The 17,318-nt window shown below is 35.9% G+C and overlaps 1 protein-coding gene across 1 annotated transcript in view; it reads left to right on the top strand.

Annotated features, from left to right (window-relative positions):
* Brwd3 (bromodomain and WD repeat domain containing 3) overlaps positions 1–15,658 on the top strand; it is a 106,358-nt gene extending 90,700 nt beyond the window's left edge. Inside the window, exons 34-41 of the mRNA XM_050127555.1 lie at positions 372–428; positions 1,230–1,370; positions 2,310–2,381; positions 3,644–3,796; positions 5,756–5,919; positions 6,320–6,417; positions 7,774–7,932; positions 11,731–15,658. Of these exons, the coding sequence (XP_049983512.1) occupies positions 372–428; positions 1,230–1,370; positions 2,310–2,381; positions 3,644–3,796; positions 5,756–5,919; positions 6,320–6,417; positions 7,774–7,932; positions 11,731–12,485 (1,599 nt within the window). The 3' untranslated portion in view covers positions 12,486–15,658. The remainder of the gene's footprint in view (positions 1–371; positions 429–1,229; positions 1,371–2,309; positions 2,382–3,643; positions 3,797–5,755; positions 5,920–6,319; positions 6,418–7,773; positions 7,933–11,730) is intronic.
* Positions 15,659–17,318: the final 1,660 nt, after the last annotated feature.

Genomic DNA, 17,318 nt, shown 5'->3' with positions numbered 1-17,318 from the left:
TCCTAATTATTGAACTAGCAATGTTTAATTGGCAATAAGTCATGATTATGGTATATCAGATGACTCAGTCATATAGAATAAGATTTTTTTTATACTCATACTTATTTGACTACAAAGTTCACCTTTTCCCTTATTTCTTATTCTAACTTAAAGAGAAAGCCTTTTTATTTTCCTCCCGGTATATTTTCTAACCTATACACAGTGTATTATCACAGTTTGAAGTGACTCTCCCTTCTACATTTGCTCTGCTGCCCGCCTAAATGAACGAAAGTTAACTGTCGTTCTCTTTGCTATTTACTTGTGAATATGCATTTTAATCTGTACCCCTTCTAATGTGACTTAGCGCGTCTCACTTTCCTCTTTTCTTTTAGGATACAGAAATGGTCGATTTAGATTCAGATGGGCCTGGAACTTCATCTGGAAGAAGGGTGAGGAAATGAGTGACTTTCGGAGATCAAACATTTCCAGGTTTCCTGAGTCAAGAAATCCCAATTCTTATCCCAATTTTTTGAGAGTAGCTGAGACTCTTGGAAGCAAATACATAGCTTACACATGATTTAGGTCCATTACAGCAGTGGGCCGCAATATACAGACCAAACGCAAGTAAAAAACAGCAAGGGCTGGGTGGAACCATATCCGTTCCCATAGGTTTTCTTTCTCCTATGAGGGACTATACAGCACACTCTTCTCACAGCAAGAAAAACAGAAATATGCATGTGATTAGTGACTCGGTTACCAAGAATTTTACTAGTGACTGGGTATGTAGGCACCTTCTGACTAAGGCATATCTTCATCCCAGATTCCTACAAGAAAAGCAGGCCATCTGCACAGTAATATTGTTTATACTGTTTAAATAAACAGTCTTTACAATCCAAGAGACAGTTCAGGCTCCCAAGTACTGGCCACAGGTCGACACTTTAAGTCAAGGGGAGTAGGGAGACATTTACTTGTCTGTACTTTATTTGCAGCTTAGATTTTCTTAAAAGGAAATACAGAATACTAGAATTGTTGGCATTTGCTTTTGCTTTTTTTTTTTTTTTTTTTGCCAGACAGAATGGCGCTTTTAAGTAAGACATATAAGCAGTAGCTGGTGCATCTTAAACAAGTGACTGCCATCGGGGCGATGGACGTGATAGCACGGCTGCTTAGATCTGGACTTGGGTAACACCAGGCTTTTCTGAGAAAATCAAGGAATAGTTCTGGAAAGATTAATTCTGTTCGATTTGTAGGTCAAATGCCGAGGCAGAAGACCGTCTTTGAAGTGTAATCCTGACGCTTGGAAAAAACAGTGCAAAGAACTATTGAGCCTCATTTATGAACGTGAAGACTCAGAGCCATTTCGACAGCCTGCAGATCCTCCTTCTCAACCAGTAAGCATCCCGTTGCTGAAATAATTACCAACAGGATGATTTCTGTTAATTATCCAAGCTAGTATCGATGTCTGAACAATTTTCCTTTTAGTTATAACTCTTTAAAACAGTTGCCATGGACTTAGGATACAGTTGCTAGAAGAGACTGGAATCACCTGGATGTGGCGGCACATGCCTTTCCTCACAGGCAGAGGCAGCTGGATAATGGGGCGTTTGAGGGCAGCCTGGTCTTCACAGAGATCCAGGCGAGCCAGGACTGCATAGTGAGATGCCATCTACAAGAAAACAAATGAAAAGCCCTTTTCTTTTAGTTCATGCTTTAATTTATTTGTTTATTATAGTCAACTAACTTCTAATGATACCTTTACACACTGTAGACTTAGTAATAATATATGTCAGACCTGTTTAATTTATAGTAAATTTGGTATCAGTATGGCTACTTATAATTATCCACATACCAATGTTACTTTTCAACAAGATAACATTATGACAATTTAGATTATAGAATTATTTTTACTTTCAAGACAGGGTCCAACTGTATTCTCCAGGCTAGTATGGGACTACTGTGTCCTAAGCTGACACTGTGTGCCCCACTGCTAGGATTAAAGGCACACACTACTTTGCCCTGTGACTAGGATTTCTTTTATAAATATGTGACATCTCCATATACTGTAGACACTTGGGAACATATTGTGTATGTTTTGGAATGAAAAAGAAGTAACAATATTGCAATCAACTAAGTTTGATTTGTTTGTAGGAAGTTTGAGGAGGACACATGAGGCTTATAGTTTTCAAAGCAGAATTGGTAAACACAGAAATCTTTCAAGTAAAACATTATTTTTGTTTGTGGATTTTTGAGCCTTGAATCACAACTTCATTGCAAGTCTTGATCCTGTGGAGTGGTGATGTGAAAATGACCTGTGTTCTTTATCCTGACAGGCTCAACAACAGCAAGAAGGAGAACCCTCAGCGTCAGCTCTTCCAGATAGTCAAGATCCATCTCAGTCTGAGGTAGGCTTAGGCTGGTTTTGTGGTGTTCCCTTTGAAACTTTTCACGCCAAACACAAATTTTGTGCACTTTGCTCAATTTGCCTTTCAATTCAACTTAGTTTCTTTTTATACCTTTGTTTAAATTTTTGGTCATTTTAATTTTTTAATTTTGGTTTTTGAATCAGCGTGTGTTCAGAATTGTTCTTCATGACATCGTATAGTTGTTTATTTGGAGATATGGATAGAAAGCCATGCAGCAAAGCAGAGAACATTCAGTGGGCTGTATTATGTCTGTGTCACAGTGATATTTCCCGCACAGATTTCCCTAAATAGTCAGCTGAGGAATTTGAGTTCTTGTCTTACTATACACATTCCAACATTATTCCTTATGAAAATATCACTGCTTTAGAAGGCATAAGCTGTTGGAATATACTTTTGGTGTTTTTATAACTTAAGGAAATCTATTTTAATACCCTTACTCTGCCACTTTTTGCTCTTTTCGCTTTCTTGGTAGATGAAAATGTGGTGGTTTTACTTCTTAACATTGTAAGTAACATGAGTGACTGAATACATATGTGTTTTACTGAAAGGTATTCAGGGTGGTGGGAAATATAAGTCTGTTTCAGGTATTATTCTATATGGTAGCCCTTGGAAAAACTTAATGGACTTGAAAGATTTAAGTTAAAATGGATTTTCTTTCTTCTAATTGCAATCAAACTAAGTTCTGAATCGGTGAGACTGAAAACTTTAGATGAAATAACAAATCACATTGGTTAAAGATCCAAAAGCCAGCCAAATGTGATGGTGCAGAATTATAACCCTGGTCCTTGAGGGGCCGAGATGGGAGAATCAGGAGTTTAAAGCCAGCCTCCACTGCACATAGACAGAGAAGAGGGGTAGCCGGCACAAACTTTGACCTCAACTAGTGACAACTTATGTCAAATGTCATAACTCAGAATCTTGGAAACATGAAGGTAGTTTGTGGAGTGGAACTCTGCAATTCTACCTGAAAATCCCATCATCTGTCATTAGATAACTTTGGCACCGTGTCAGCAGCTCAAGCCAGTGACTTTGACTTTTCTTTTTTAACCCTTTAAATTCATGTTATTTTCAGAAACCTAAAAAGGATTTGGTTTGGGAGCGGGAATAAGTAGTTGGCAGATATAAAGGTGGTGTTTGTGTCAAGATAACTTGCTTCAGTGGGTAATGTAATTCTCAGTGCTATTTTATTTAGGATTGTTTTGCAATTTGAGTATTTAAATGTAACACATTATCATTTGTAGGATTATCAAGATGGTATAGACACACCTATGGACTTCAGCACTGTGAAAGAAACTTTGGAATCAGGAAATTATGATAGTCCTCTGGAATTTTATAAAGATGTTCGCCAAATATTCAGCAACTCCAAAGCTTATACTTCTAATAAAAAGTCAAGGGTATGAAACTAATATTAAATGGGCAGTTATGTATTTCAGGCAGTTTTCCTTCCACAGTTTTCAAGATCTGTAAACAAGTATATTCTACTATTTTGACACAGTTACTGAAGTTTCATTCTCAGTATCTTTTATGCATTCTGAATTTTTTTCAAGGCATATGTAAATATACTTTTAGAATAATTCTGAAATTAAGCAGCTTTTTATTTCTCTTATCTTACTTTTCTTTATTCTTTAATGATAATTACATCTGCCAGAGAAAAGAAAAAGAAAGGAAAGTTAATAATTTAAATACTTAAATCTCCATTAAATGAACTGATAAATATAAAGGTAGTTGACAATATTAGTGTATATGAAATGTTTTAATTAGCTCTTAATATAGATATTCCCATTACTATCACAAAGTGATCCCTATTGGGAAGTTACAACTTTATTCATATTCATGTTAAATATTTCCTTATATATTATCAAAACTGAAAATATCTTGAGAACAAGAAATAGAAACAGTAATATTTATCTTTTGGAGCCACTAGTGTCTTACTGTCAATTAGTTACATGGTAGGCATATGTCTAAATGCTTCAACTCTTTAATATACAGTAAAATTTTCACCAATTTTTCTAGGTGTAATTTTTTTGCATTTCCTTTTCCCCTTTCATCATAACTTTTCGAGTAATAGAAAGTTTGAAAAATATTTTAAAAATCAAACTATCACATTTTTATTTATAGTTAATATTTAATGTGCTTACTTCTAGTCCTATCTATACTAAACTTAACATTCAGATGCTTATAAAATATTAGATTTCATATTTAAAGTCATTGTTATATGTATATTATGATTTTAAAAATCATTTTTATTAATTATTTGAGCATTTCATGCAATATATTTTGAACATAATCACTTATTACCCTGTCAAACGTGCCATCCCTTCCCACCCAACTTTGAACTTACTTTTTTCTCTTAATTCATTTCTCATCAAACCAATTTTGTTGCCCAGATAGTCTTGGAATCTCTTATTCTGGTTAGCCAACCATGGGATGTCACCTCATTAAAATGGGTCACCATTACATGCTATATAGCCCCTCAGCTAGTGATAGGATTACATGATCAACCTTCCTGCCCTCTAAGCTGGGATTTTGTCTGTCTGGACCTTATGCAGAACTTGTACATGCTTTCGTATTCTCTCTGGGTTCGTATGTGTATCTGTCCTGCTTCCTTGACATCATCCACCACTTCTGGCTCTTAACAGCCTTTCTACCCTCTCTTCTGTGACGATCCCTGAGCCTTGGGGTGAAATATGAAAGTCTGATTGGGGCTGAGCACGTTACACTTTTGCTTTCTGCACACTGACCAATTGTGGGTCTCGACGTTAAGTGCCATCTGCTGCAAGGGGCAAGTTTCTCTGATGAGGGTTAAGAGATGATCTGATCTGTATGATGACTGTTTAAAATGAGGTTTTTGATGGTATTCTTTTATCTGATTATTTAATGGTTTATTGGAGTTTTGTTGGTTTCATTTTTTACTAGTATTCTGTTGCTAGAAAATTGAGTGATTTAAAAAATAATTTCCTACTTTACACGAATAATGACTAGCTAAAGTCTTTAATATCATTTATCATTTTTATCATGTGTGTATAGTCCCCTGATTGTTCCTTACAACAGATTCCCAGAGCTCAAATTATTAACCAAATGATAGGTGTATCTTTAATGTTTTATGATACATATTTTAAATTATCTTTTGGGATATTGTCTCAGTAAAAATTACCTTATAATATATAGGGATTTTCCCATCATTCACAGCACTAAATACTATCTATTAAAGTTTTTATTACTTTTAATAAATGAAAATGACATCTTAATTCCTCCAGAATTTCAAATAGCTAGTGTGTGTTTTCCATCGGGAATGATGTTCATCCTCTTCCTCTGTGATTGCTAAAACAAGGCTGTGCTTTCCACCTTTTCAGATCTATAGCATGACGCTGAGATTGTCTGCCTTATTTGAAAATCACATTAAAAATATCATCTCTGAATATAAGTCAGCAATCCAAAGTCAGAAGAGGAGAAGGCCTCGGTACAGGAAGCGCCTGAGAAGCAGCAGCAGCTCACTGTCCAGCAGCAGAGCTCCTAGGTACATTACACTGATGTAGCAGTAGGCGTTACAGCACTTTGTATGTGGTAGCTCATCCGTAAGGTTGGCGAGTAAACTTAGCACGTCTCAGGGGACTCAGGAAGTCCTGTTTCTGTGCAAAGGTGGAGTTTGTAACCCAAAGTATTGATTATGTTGATTATACTGTGCCTTTAAATTTTTAATTTTTTAATTTTGTTAAATTGAAACTTTAGGTATTTCACTTGAAGTTCTAGGTAGTTTCCATTTTGGTCACCATCAGAATTTTGTGTCATATTGTTCATCATATTGAATTACTAACAGAAAAAAATGTTCATAATTGTATATCTATCTATCTATCTATCTATTTATTTATTTATTTATTCATTCATTATTTATTTATTATTTATTTATTTATTTACAGCCCGAAAGGGAAGCAGAAGCAAATGAAGTTACAGCCTAAAAATGACCAGAATACCTCAGTGTCTTATGCCAGGACTAGTTCTCCTTTCTCTTCTCCTGGTAAATATATCTTTGGTTTTGTGTTCTATAATTTTGGTGCTAATTAAAGGATATAGAATTGGTATCACTGTTTATAGTACAAAGAGCAATAGATTTGGATTTAGAAAAAATATATTTTAGGGCTGGAGAGATGGCTCAGAGGTTAAGAGCATTGCCTGTTCTTCCAAAGGTCCTGAGTTCAATTCCCAGCAACCATATGGTGGCTCACAATCATCTGTAATGGGGTCTGGTGTCCTCTTCCGGCCTGCAGGCAGAATATTGTATACATAATAAATAAATAAATATTTAAAAAAAAGGAAAAAAAAAGAAAAAATATATTTTAATCATTATTTTACTTGCTAGCTGTATGGCACTCCTGTAAGACATTAGGTAAAGTGATTTGGTTTCTTTGATTAGGTGATTTTTCAAAACCACTTTTAAAAAATGTATTGTGTATTTATGAGTCTTTTGCCTACACGTGCATTTATACTCCATGTGCATTCCTGGTACTGGCAGAGGCCAGAAGAGGATGTCAGATCCCCTGAAAACTGGAATTACAGATGGTTGTGAGCTGCCATGTGGGTGCTGGGAATCTTCCTTGGATCCTATAGAAGAGCAGCCAATACTTTTATTTTTTTATTTTCATTTTTTTTATTCTCAGCATTTATTTATTTATTATTATTGGTTTTTTTATTAATTTTTTTTAATTAAAAATTTCCGCCTCCTCCCCACCTCCCTTTTCCCTCCCCCTCCCACCACTCCCCACGCCCCACACCCCCCCCCCTTCCTCTCCAGTCCAAAGAGCAGTCAGGGTTCCCTGCCCTGTGGGCAGTCCAAGGTCCTCCCCCCTCCATCCAGGTTTAGGAAGGTGAGCCAGCCAATACTTTTAAATTCTGAGCCTTCTCTCTCTAACACCTAACTGTATGAATCTAAATTAAATGTCCCTTTGAAAGTTCTGTAGCTGTATGATTTTTATTATCTATAATATCTCCAAGAATGTGTACAATATATTTGTCAGTGTAAGACTTGGAGATTAATATGTATTGGTGGTTTTTCCTCAGGGTTTTTTTTTTTTTTGACATTTTGTATTTGAAAGTTTTTAGTGATGATAAATCGTTTGTTTTCCTGTTGTCACATACTCATACTTACTATGGGAGTGGGCTCTAGGGTCTTGCTAAGTAGCCAAAATAGATTTCAAACTCACTGTCCTCCTAGCTGAGTTTCCAAAAAGCTGGGAATATATGTGGGATACCAGTTGTAAAGCAATGTTTAATTTTATCATGAAGTAAAGTAGTGAAGGTAGTTTTAAAAGCAGCCTGTATTAAAATTTCCTGAAAAACAAAATTATGTTAACATCATAATCTCTTTAAACATAAGTTTCGGATGCTGCTGAAGGAGTTTCACAATATCTACTTGATGATGAAGGAGATGGGCCATTTTCTCCATCGAGTTTCAGTGGATATAGCCGAAGTGGAAATAGCCATGACCCAGGAAAAGCCAAATCATTTCGTAATAGAGTTTTACCAGTTAAACAAGGTAGGAAATTGAATATTGGAGAGGTAACTTGTTTTCTATTTTCATATGATGGATGATGAGTCATTTAAAAAGCTGATGTGTTAGCGTAGTACAACTAGTATGTCTTGGTACCTAGTAAGAATTATATTAGCCAAATTTAAGTCAAAGGGATTTTATAAGCACAGTTTGGAACAGATGTTTGGTAACTACTTTTGAACAGAATGTAAAATGAAATGAATAAGAGAAAAAAACGAAATGAAGAATTCTTTCCCCAAGTGCATAAGAACCAGACTGTCAGGAAACATTCAGAATTTTTTATGTATTAAACCATGTCAATAAGAAGTGAACAGGTCTCAAATATTTCAAAAGCACTCCTTCTTCCAGGCTGTTTCAATAACTTTATATTTGAAGAAAAATTTAGTGCTTACAAAAATCATTGACTTAATTCATGAGTATGTTTATCTATCTTGTATGCCAAGCGAATTGGTTTTATAAGTATTTGAAGTTTACTATTATCCAGAAGCTCTTATAAAGGGTCCTGTACACACCTTGAACATGCTCCAAGATACTTCTATGTTCAACTATTTGAAGTTTGTAAAAATATTTAATTTGGTTTTACAAATAGGTTACTTGGAATATCATTTTAACTTTATATACATTTTTAGTGGATATTAATTTTTCTTATGCATTGTTTTATAATCACCAGATGACCTAAAATAGGCTATAAATACATTCTTGGTTATATGAAAAATATTGAAACACATTGTTGTTGATCTACGCTAAAAGACTGACAAGCAATTGAAACTTATTTTTATAGTTCCCATTTTGAAATCTATTGCTCTCAGATTCTGTTGCATTGTTCATATTTATTCTTTGTGGGAAAGCTTATAGACAGAGTAGCCTACATTTCCTGCCTCTTCTTTCATCCAGGACCCTTTATCCTTCATAGCCTAGTTTGTGTGCCAGGCACTCTCCAAAAAGCTCTTCTCCCCTAATCACCAGTAATGCAGACTGCCCAAGCAGTGTTCCTTTTCTCAGTATCTAACTTCCTGTTCTCAGTGTCACTGGACACTGTTTCCCGCCTCTTCTCTAAGCTTGTCTTCACTGCTTTCTAGACTGCTGATATTCCTATACAGTTCTTTGTCTTTACTTTGCTTGTGCTGAGCTTTATTGGCAGTTTTCTGCTATTTTTAGCTCTCTTGATCTTTGGCTTCTGCAAATAAAGAACTCTAATAAATCTGTTGACTAAACCAGTCGTCATATTTTTTATAGGCCAGGGTGGTTCTATGTAGTTCTTAGATGGCTTGGAACTCACGATGTACACCAGGTTGGCCACAGACTCAGAGTTTTGCCTGCCTCTGCCTCCTGAGTGCTGGAGTTAAAGGCATGTGCTACCTTTTCCATTTTAAACTAATCTTCCTGATGCTAGGGCCTCTGAAGATGTACCAACCCAAACATCTGTTCATTCTACCAGTCTCATTTCTAGGAGCTTCCTAAAAATAGTTTCATTCCTTTTCATCACGTTTGTGTCTCACAGTCATCCTTTTCACACAACTGAAATCTTATTTTTAAAGGTATGCTCTCACTAGGTAGTCTAAGCTCACCTCAAATTCTTTATCTTTCTAACTTAGACTCCAGAGTAGGGAAGTTTGAAGCTCGTATTACCATGGCCTACTCAGTAATTTTCAACTCTCCATTATCGTCTTGCATCCGCATAGTTGTAAAACCTTGTTAATTCTATCTTTTTAAATTTGCATTTGTGATTGTGTGTATATGTTTGTGTCTGGTTGTGGGTTTGTACACATTAGTGCACAGAGTCCAGAAGACAGTATCAGATTCCCCTGGAGCTGGAGATATAGGCAGTTTTGAGCTGCCCATGTGGGCATATGGAAACCAAACTCTGCAAGAACAGCAAACCCTCTTCACCCTCTCTCCAGCCTCTATAACTCGTAAACACTACTAAAATAGCTTATCTCCTGGTGTGTGTGTGTGTGTGTGTGTGTGTGTGTGTGTGTGTGACACCAACTTAGTCTCTAGCTCAGTGTCTTAGTCACTTTAGACAACCATAAAATACCAGAGCGAGGAGCTTAAACAACAGACTTTCATTTTCCCACAGCTCTGGAGCCTCTAAGTCTGAGGAACCAAGGTGCATGGAGAGTTTTACCTGACAAGAACTTTCTTTTCCTCGGGCTTGTAGAAGACCACATTTAAGCTGTATCCCTTGTGGCCATTTTGTCTGTCTCTATATTTCTGTTCCTTTGTGTGTTCCTCTGTCTCTGGCCTCATTCCCAACCATGTGGGGGGGGGGTGAGTAAAAAGATGAGAGAAACTTGGAAACTTCCTAATCTCTTTGTTTTTTTTTTTTCCATAATAATTGAGACCTTCATTAACTTTCTTTACTATATAAAGGACTCCAGTCTCCAAATGAAGTTCCTTAGGGAGTTAGGGCCTCGGCCTAGGAATTCGCCTTTAAATGTTAAGATAACATACTTTGCTTTCCTCATCCATTTTCTCCCCCTTTATTTCTCTTCATAGACTGAAAATGTCTGGAACTCTCTCCCTAGCTCCATAATCTTAGGAGATCCAGCTTGTAGACATACATGATATCTCATTTCTTTTTGGCTGTGCTTATGTATGTACATATGCAAATGTATATCAAGAGCTGAACCCAGGGTTTTGTGCATGCTAAGCATATTACCATTGAGCTATCCTCTTAATCCCTGTTTTTTTTTTTTCATTTCTTTTTTAGATTTCTACTGGCATCTAAAACTAGAAAACTTGGCCTTTTCTCAACATGCTGCCCAAAATTGTATAGTCTTCAGTGTTTTCCAACTCATCCAGTATTTCTGCCCATTACCCATTTCTTAGACTAAAAAGCGTAGGGGATACACTATTTTATTCTTAGTATTTGGCATCAAAACCTTCAGCAGGTCCCATTGTTTCCACCTTTGAAAAACAATTATTCTGGTGGGACTTCTAGGCGGAAATGTTGTACCAGATTAGATGTCAGTTCTTAACCCTTCATTATGCCGTACCTAGACTACTGATTCAGGGGTCTCTTCTCGAGTTCTGTCTACTTAACCACCGTCTACAGTCTGTTCTTTATAGAACACCAGTAATATTTTTAAATGTAAATCAGATGTTGTCCTTCTCTGACCATCTCCTACCATTTCGTTTTTCTACTCCATCCTGTCTAGACTGAAGTTTCTTAGTTCTTTTTCTACTGCTCAAACTTTCCCCCACATTTCACTTCATTAATTCTTTCTTTAAGTATTGCATTCTAAGAAACATCTCATTGATCTACTAAATAGCACCCCAAAACACAGTCAAATATTTTCGTGCTCTTATTTTCATTGTTTTGCATTCTTCTCTACTTAAAATTGTATTAGTTTTTATTCACTTTGTTATCATCCAAACTGTCCCCAGTAGTATATGAATCATGATGTATGATAGCAAGTTCCAACCTCCTACTAATACCTGTTTCATACCAGTTAATTGCTAAGGATTTATTAATTGAATAAATGAGACTTATATGCTTCCTTAGAATTCTTCTTAAGTTTATGCTAAAATTTCTGTCCAGATAAACTCAAAATCCCTCAGCCTATTTTTTTTTTTTACTTCAAAAGAAGTGTGGAATAAGGATCCAAACTTTATCTGTCCCTTCAAATAGATCTAGGTATCTATTCCAACACCTTTGATTCTGTCCAGTCAGTTTGGGACCCTAGATATTTTTAGTAGATTATTTTGATTTTGAGTCTGAATGGCTGTCTTACAACGTCAAGGCTTGATTTCTCAAAAACTCATTCATTTTTACTTTAGATCACTCCACTGATGGGCCTCTTACGAATGGCGATGGCAGAGAGCCCCGAACAGGAGCCAAAAGGAAACTACTCAGTGCATCAGAAGAGGACGAAAGCATGGCAGGAGAAGAAAAGGGGATGAAAGAAACAAAAGAGAAAGCGCATTTGTCCTCCTCCGAGAGTGGAGAGTTAGGCTCCAGTTTAAGTTCCGAAAGCACCTGTGGCTCCGATTCTGACTCGGAATCTACTTCCAGAACAGACCAAGATTATGTAGATGGCGATCATGACTATAGCAAATTCATACAAACCAGACCTAAAAGAAAACTCAGAAAACAACATGCCAATGGAAAGAGAAACTGGAAGATGAGAGGCACAGGAGGAAGAGGCAGATGGGGAAGATGGGGTAGATGGAGTAGAGGAGGCAGAGGCAGAGGTGGCAGGGGGCGAGGGGCGCGAGGGAGAGGTGGAGGTGGGGGGAGAGGGAGAGGGCGAGGGAGAGGAGGAAGAGGTGCATCTAGAGGAGCCACCAGAGCCAAGCGAGCACGTGTTGCCGATGATGAATTTGATACCATGTTTTCAGGACGTTTCAGTAGACTTCCTCGAATCAAAACAAGAAACCAAGGGAGGAGGACTGTTTTGTATAATGATGATTCGGATAATGACAATTTTGTGTCCACTGAGGATCCTCTGAATCTTGGTACATCCAGATCAGGCAGAGTCCGTAAAATGACAGAAAAAGCCAGGGTTAGCCATCTCATGGGATGGAATTATTAACAGTTAATGAATTTAGAGTAATTTTTAAGAATAAAATCAATGGCCTTCTACTGCAGGGACTTTACCAGAAAATCTACAAAGCGAGTTGTGTGGGGACTTCTGCTTCCTTTCACATTGGTGCTTTTCCATTATGCCAGTATCCATTTGTTTCAAGACTTTTAATCTCCACACTTCATTTGTTCAAACAAGCCTTACTCATTAGGCCTTAAATTAAAACAAATTCTGCCCACACATATACATGTGTGCACATACACATGCGTGGACATGCGCACACAAGCGCGCACACACATACATACACACACATACACATGCGCACACACACACACCACAGACACACTACAGATTTACTACATTAAAGGAGCATTCTGCTTCTTAAGAGTAGCATGACATTTTTATCTCAATAAGATATCCCTCTTTGCTTTTGTATCACAGAAGTATAGCACCTTCTTACAGAGTTTTATATAGTTTGTTTTTGCCATTTTGATTCCTATACCCAGTAATAATAACTTTTGCACAATACACCAATCCTAAAGGCAGCTATTAAATGTTTACAGTTTCTATATTGTAAGAACGATCTGGATTATTTTACTCTTCCCAGGCCAAACTTTCATGAACTGTACTGAACTGAAGTATATATTTATACTGCAGTTTTGGGGTGGGTGGGGGGTATCTTGATATGCTTTTCATTGATTTGCTTAATTCACGTTTAAGGTGAGAAAGGGTTGGTGCCTTGTAAATATGTAGCAAATCTTTGTGGTGTGTCCTGATGTGTGCATTAACTTTATTAAAAGAGAATACTTGAGGTATCAATCTAGACAAGGTGCCAAATGCAAAAGTTTCTTGCATCCATTTTTCTTTTCCTGTTATATTTTATTGCATTAATAGAAACTTGTGTAGCTTAATAGTAACTTAAACATTTGAAAAATCCTCATCCACAAAGAATACTTCTTTGAACAGTAGCTCAGCTACCTCTATTAACTACAACTACTGGAAATGCTAAGGAAAGTAGATGCTGTTACTCATTACTAAGGAGAAATAGAACAAGCTTGGTAGGGATGAATACTCCTAAGTTATAAGCTGAGAATTTTTAGTAATCACATTGGCTCTCAAATTCATAGGTGTGACAAATTTTCCTAAGTATTCTATGCTCTGGGCTTCTGTAGAACCTATTTATGTAAGCAGACTTGCTCTGCTGCTTGGCTATCTCTGCCACCACTTCCTCTTTAACAGCTGTGAGTTACTGCTTTTCATTTGAATCTGGAAAGGTAACAAAGCACCTAACTTGAGCTGGCCTAATTTGGCTAGCTAATATTTGGAATCAACTTTAATGGGTTCTTCTGTTCTCATTCCAAAGGGTTCTTCTGTTCTCGACTTCCAGAAAAGAGCCTCATTGCACTGCAAACAGATATTGAATCATTATTTTATAGTTGAGAAAAAAAATCTTTAAAATCATTTATGGTCTTGTTTACAGCAATAGAGTGCACATAGAGTTCCATAAGTGAGCTTCAGTTCCAAGATCAATTGTGGTCCTCAAATTTGACATCACAGTTGCGCTACTTCGTCAGATACTTCCACTCTTGAAGTGGGAGGGATAATAATTGATCTCTGCTTTTGTAACAGCAATTTTGTTGCACTTAAATCAGACTTGTGTGATGAAACATTTTCTTAATGTACACCTGGTAGTCCAGGAGATATCTTAAGCTGACATGTTTGTCTCATGCTTTCAATCATTTCACGCATCTGAAAAATCTGTTAAGTGCAGAGGAAGGAGTGCACACATAACTTTGCTTTTTGGTGGGGTTGGGGGGGCGTTATTCTTGAACTAATACCCTTAAGCAATTTTCACTTGCAGTAGAAATGATGTTCAGGCTTTAAGAAAGTATAATGAACTGTTAATGGCACTAATGTCTGTTGCTAGGGAGCAGACCAAGCTGATATTTTTGTTGTTGTTTTTCTTCACCATACCAAAATGATTTCTGGTTATAACTCAGCTGCCATTTTAACCATAGCATAGATTCAACATGTTCCTATTTTGAGAGTCTACATTTGATTTTTACTAAAACATACTATTTCAGTTATTCATCTCTTGGGCGTTTAGACTAAATTGTGCCTATGTTTTCCTGGAGTCAGTCAGTAATGTTTTGTCCTACAACAACCGACATAATGTAGTTGCTTAAATTCCTGGATATACCCAAATATGTATCATGTGTACCATTTTAGTGTGAGATTTTTGTTGGCATTCTTCTATGAAGAGCTGAGCTCTTGAAACGTAGAAGAATCGCCATTTGTATGATGCTAGCTGTCAGGAGCTTTATTTATAATTTATTTTGAAAAATGAAAATGCCACATTTATTCCCCAAATGTCAAGATTTTTTAGGCTTACAGAATTAGAAGAATAAGGCTAAAGACATTTTTAAGCATATTTTCTATGTAGTGAAATACTGTGAAATACTAGTGGGCAGCATTTTGCTGTGATGTTGACTTCAGTTATTAGAATTTAAAGAGTTAGTCACCAGGGTATGTTAGGTGAACATAGTTATCATTTATTATAAAACAAACAGATAATTTTCTGTTTGCATGCAAATTATTTTCATAAGTGTGAAAATAAAATGGGAAATGATATTTTTACTTTTCTAATCTGGACTTCCCCCTTTCCTCAATTTATATTTTGGGTTTTTTAATACCACTTCCTACAAATGTGTCATAATTTATGTCATATTGAATACTTTATCATTTCAGTTTTCTAGAGATCTTTTAAACCTAAGTAAGATCTGGGTTCAGCCATAGCAAAGAAATTAGGGAATGAGTTAAGAATTCTGCAAATGAAGACCACTGTTCTATTTAGGCCCATGAGAGCATACACATGTATAAGCTTAATCCTATGCTATATCTGAATAGCCAGTAAGCTATAATATCGCTCATAAATGCTAATGTTCAGATTCCAAGCTTTATGATCTTAGCATGTGTATATGTTTATAAAACTCAATCATGTATTCTTCTCTGGCTTGCTGTATGTAACTCATCTAGCAATAGGATGCTCTCCAAAACATTCGCAAACCTACTAGCCTAATAACTAAATTTGTTTCTGTATAAGTGTTTGTGTACTTGTATGTATGGAGGTTTTTCCAGTTTGCCATACCTTATCCCAGACATTAAAAAAAGAGAATATTTTATATGGAGGACACTGTCTACAAATTATTTGCCTCTTTAGAGCTTAGCTTGTGCATTTATTAATGCTTAGTCATCCATGTCATTATGTCTCTTCGATAACCGGTTCTGGTTCTGTCATATAACTGTGTCCCTCTGTTCTTTGAATTTGCCATTTTACTTGTTTCTTTTTTTCTTTCCCTCACCAGAAATCAGGCTTATTCTATAATTCTTCCTTACAGTGTTTTGTTTCACCCGGAGGCAAAGCAACTGAATAAAATCCCCAAGTTTCAGTCTACACAATTGAGTTCTCATACATCTAAATTATATTTCAGGTATTTTAAAGTAGATTGTCATCAGACAATACAGTGATCTAAAGGGAAAGAGGTGAATACCACTCCTAACTTTTTAATGAAACTTTTTTGAGCATTTTTCAAAATTTCTAAATTTGTGGCAATGATATACACAATATGTATATATATGGAACCATTTTATGCACATTTGCCAACTGGTACTTATCTTTAAAGTTGAATTTTCATGCCCTTAAAAAGGGGTCCTAAAACATTTGATTTTTCACTACTATTTGATGCCCAGCCTTTTAAGCAATTACAATTAACATTTGAAAATCTGAAATTAATAGTTTCAGGGAGAAGGAATAAGACTAGATATTTAAAGGCCTTTATTTTAAATGCTAACCACATTCCACAACCTCTTTGTGGTACGAACGGCTTTATGGGTGTTTTATTAAAATATTATTAGATCATTTTAAAGCTCGTTTTAAAAATCATTGGTAAAATAGTTGCATGCTGTTTTTATTTTGCCTCTCTTAGCAAAGATTCTTTACCAAGTGTTAATTTATCATATTTACAAAGTTTGGATTAAAATCCAGCATAAAGTTAAATGATTTCATGGTGCTGTATTTTGTGGAACATGGATAGCACTCAGGTTTCTTGTTATTTATCACCTTGAGTATTCCTTGTCTCACCTTTCCTCTTGGACTTACTCTTCTCTCCACTTCTCTTTCTACTACGAAGACTGCACTTAATGTAGCATACTTCAGCCAGACTGGAAATTTTCGACTCTTTTATGAGGGAAGTACAATAGAAAGGCCCTGCAGTTTAGAGTTAAGGTGTGTTTATTTATATGTATGCCCATTTCTTATTCTTATACCTATCTTAATTAAATCTAGAATATGGGACTTAGACATATAAAAGCATGGTAATTATTTTCTAAAAAATAAAATTATTGATACATATTGAGATCGCCATTAGTATTTTACTTTTAAAAATCCCAGATTGAAATAACTAGAAACCCAGTTGGAAAATGTGTTTTTTTGCATATGTCACCAAATATACATTAGGCAGTACTACAAATGTTAATTCTTTAAACAATGCTGTGGTGATGGCAATCAGTAATTTATTTCTTTGTTCTGTAACTTATCATCCTTGTCTTTTGTAATCCTTTACACAGTATTAACAAAGCTGTACTTTGTGTTTGTTCTTAGTGTCCATAAATTTTAAGATGGAAAAAAACATTCATTTAATAGTTGATGTTATGCTGTATATGGGCAGAATGTCCATTAAACTAAAACTCAGTGGGGAAAAAGGTAAACAAAACTGGCTTGGTTTATAAAAGATGTTTTGTTTGGCAGTTGTTGGTCATTATAAGCAATTACCTTCAAAGACA

Source organism: Alexandromys fortis, unplaced genomic scaffold (assembly GCF_014885135.2).
Source record: "Alexandromys fortis isolate MF-2015 unplaced genomic scaffold, M_Fortis_MF-2015_v1.1 scaffold_188, whole genome shotgun sequence".
Classification (NCBI taxonomy): Eukaryota; Metazoa; Chordata; class Mammalia; order Rodentia; family Cricetidae; genus Alexandromys; species Alexandromys fortis.
The sequence above is the reverse complement of the archived record's forward strand: the minus strand, read 5'-3'. Positions and strand labels throughout refer to the sequence as shown.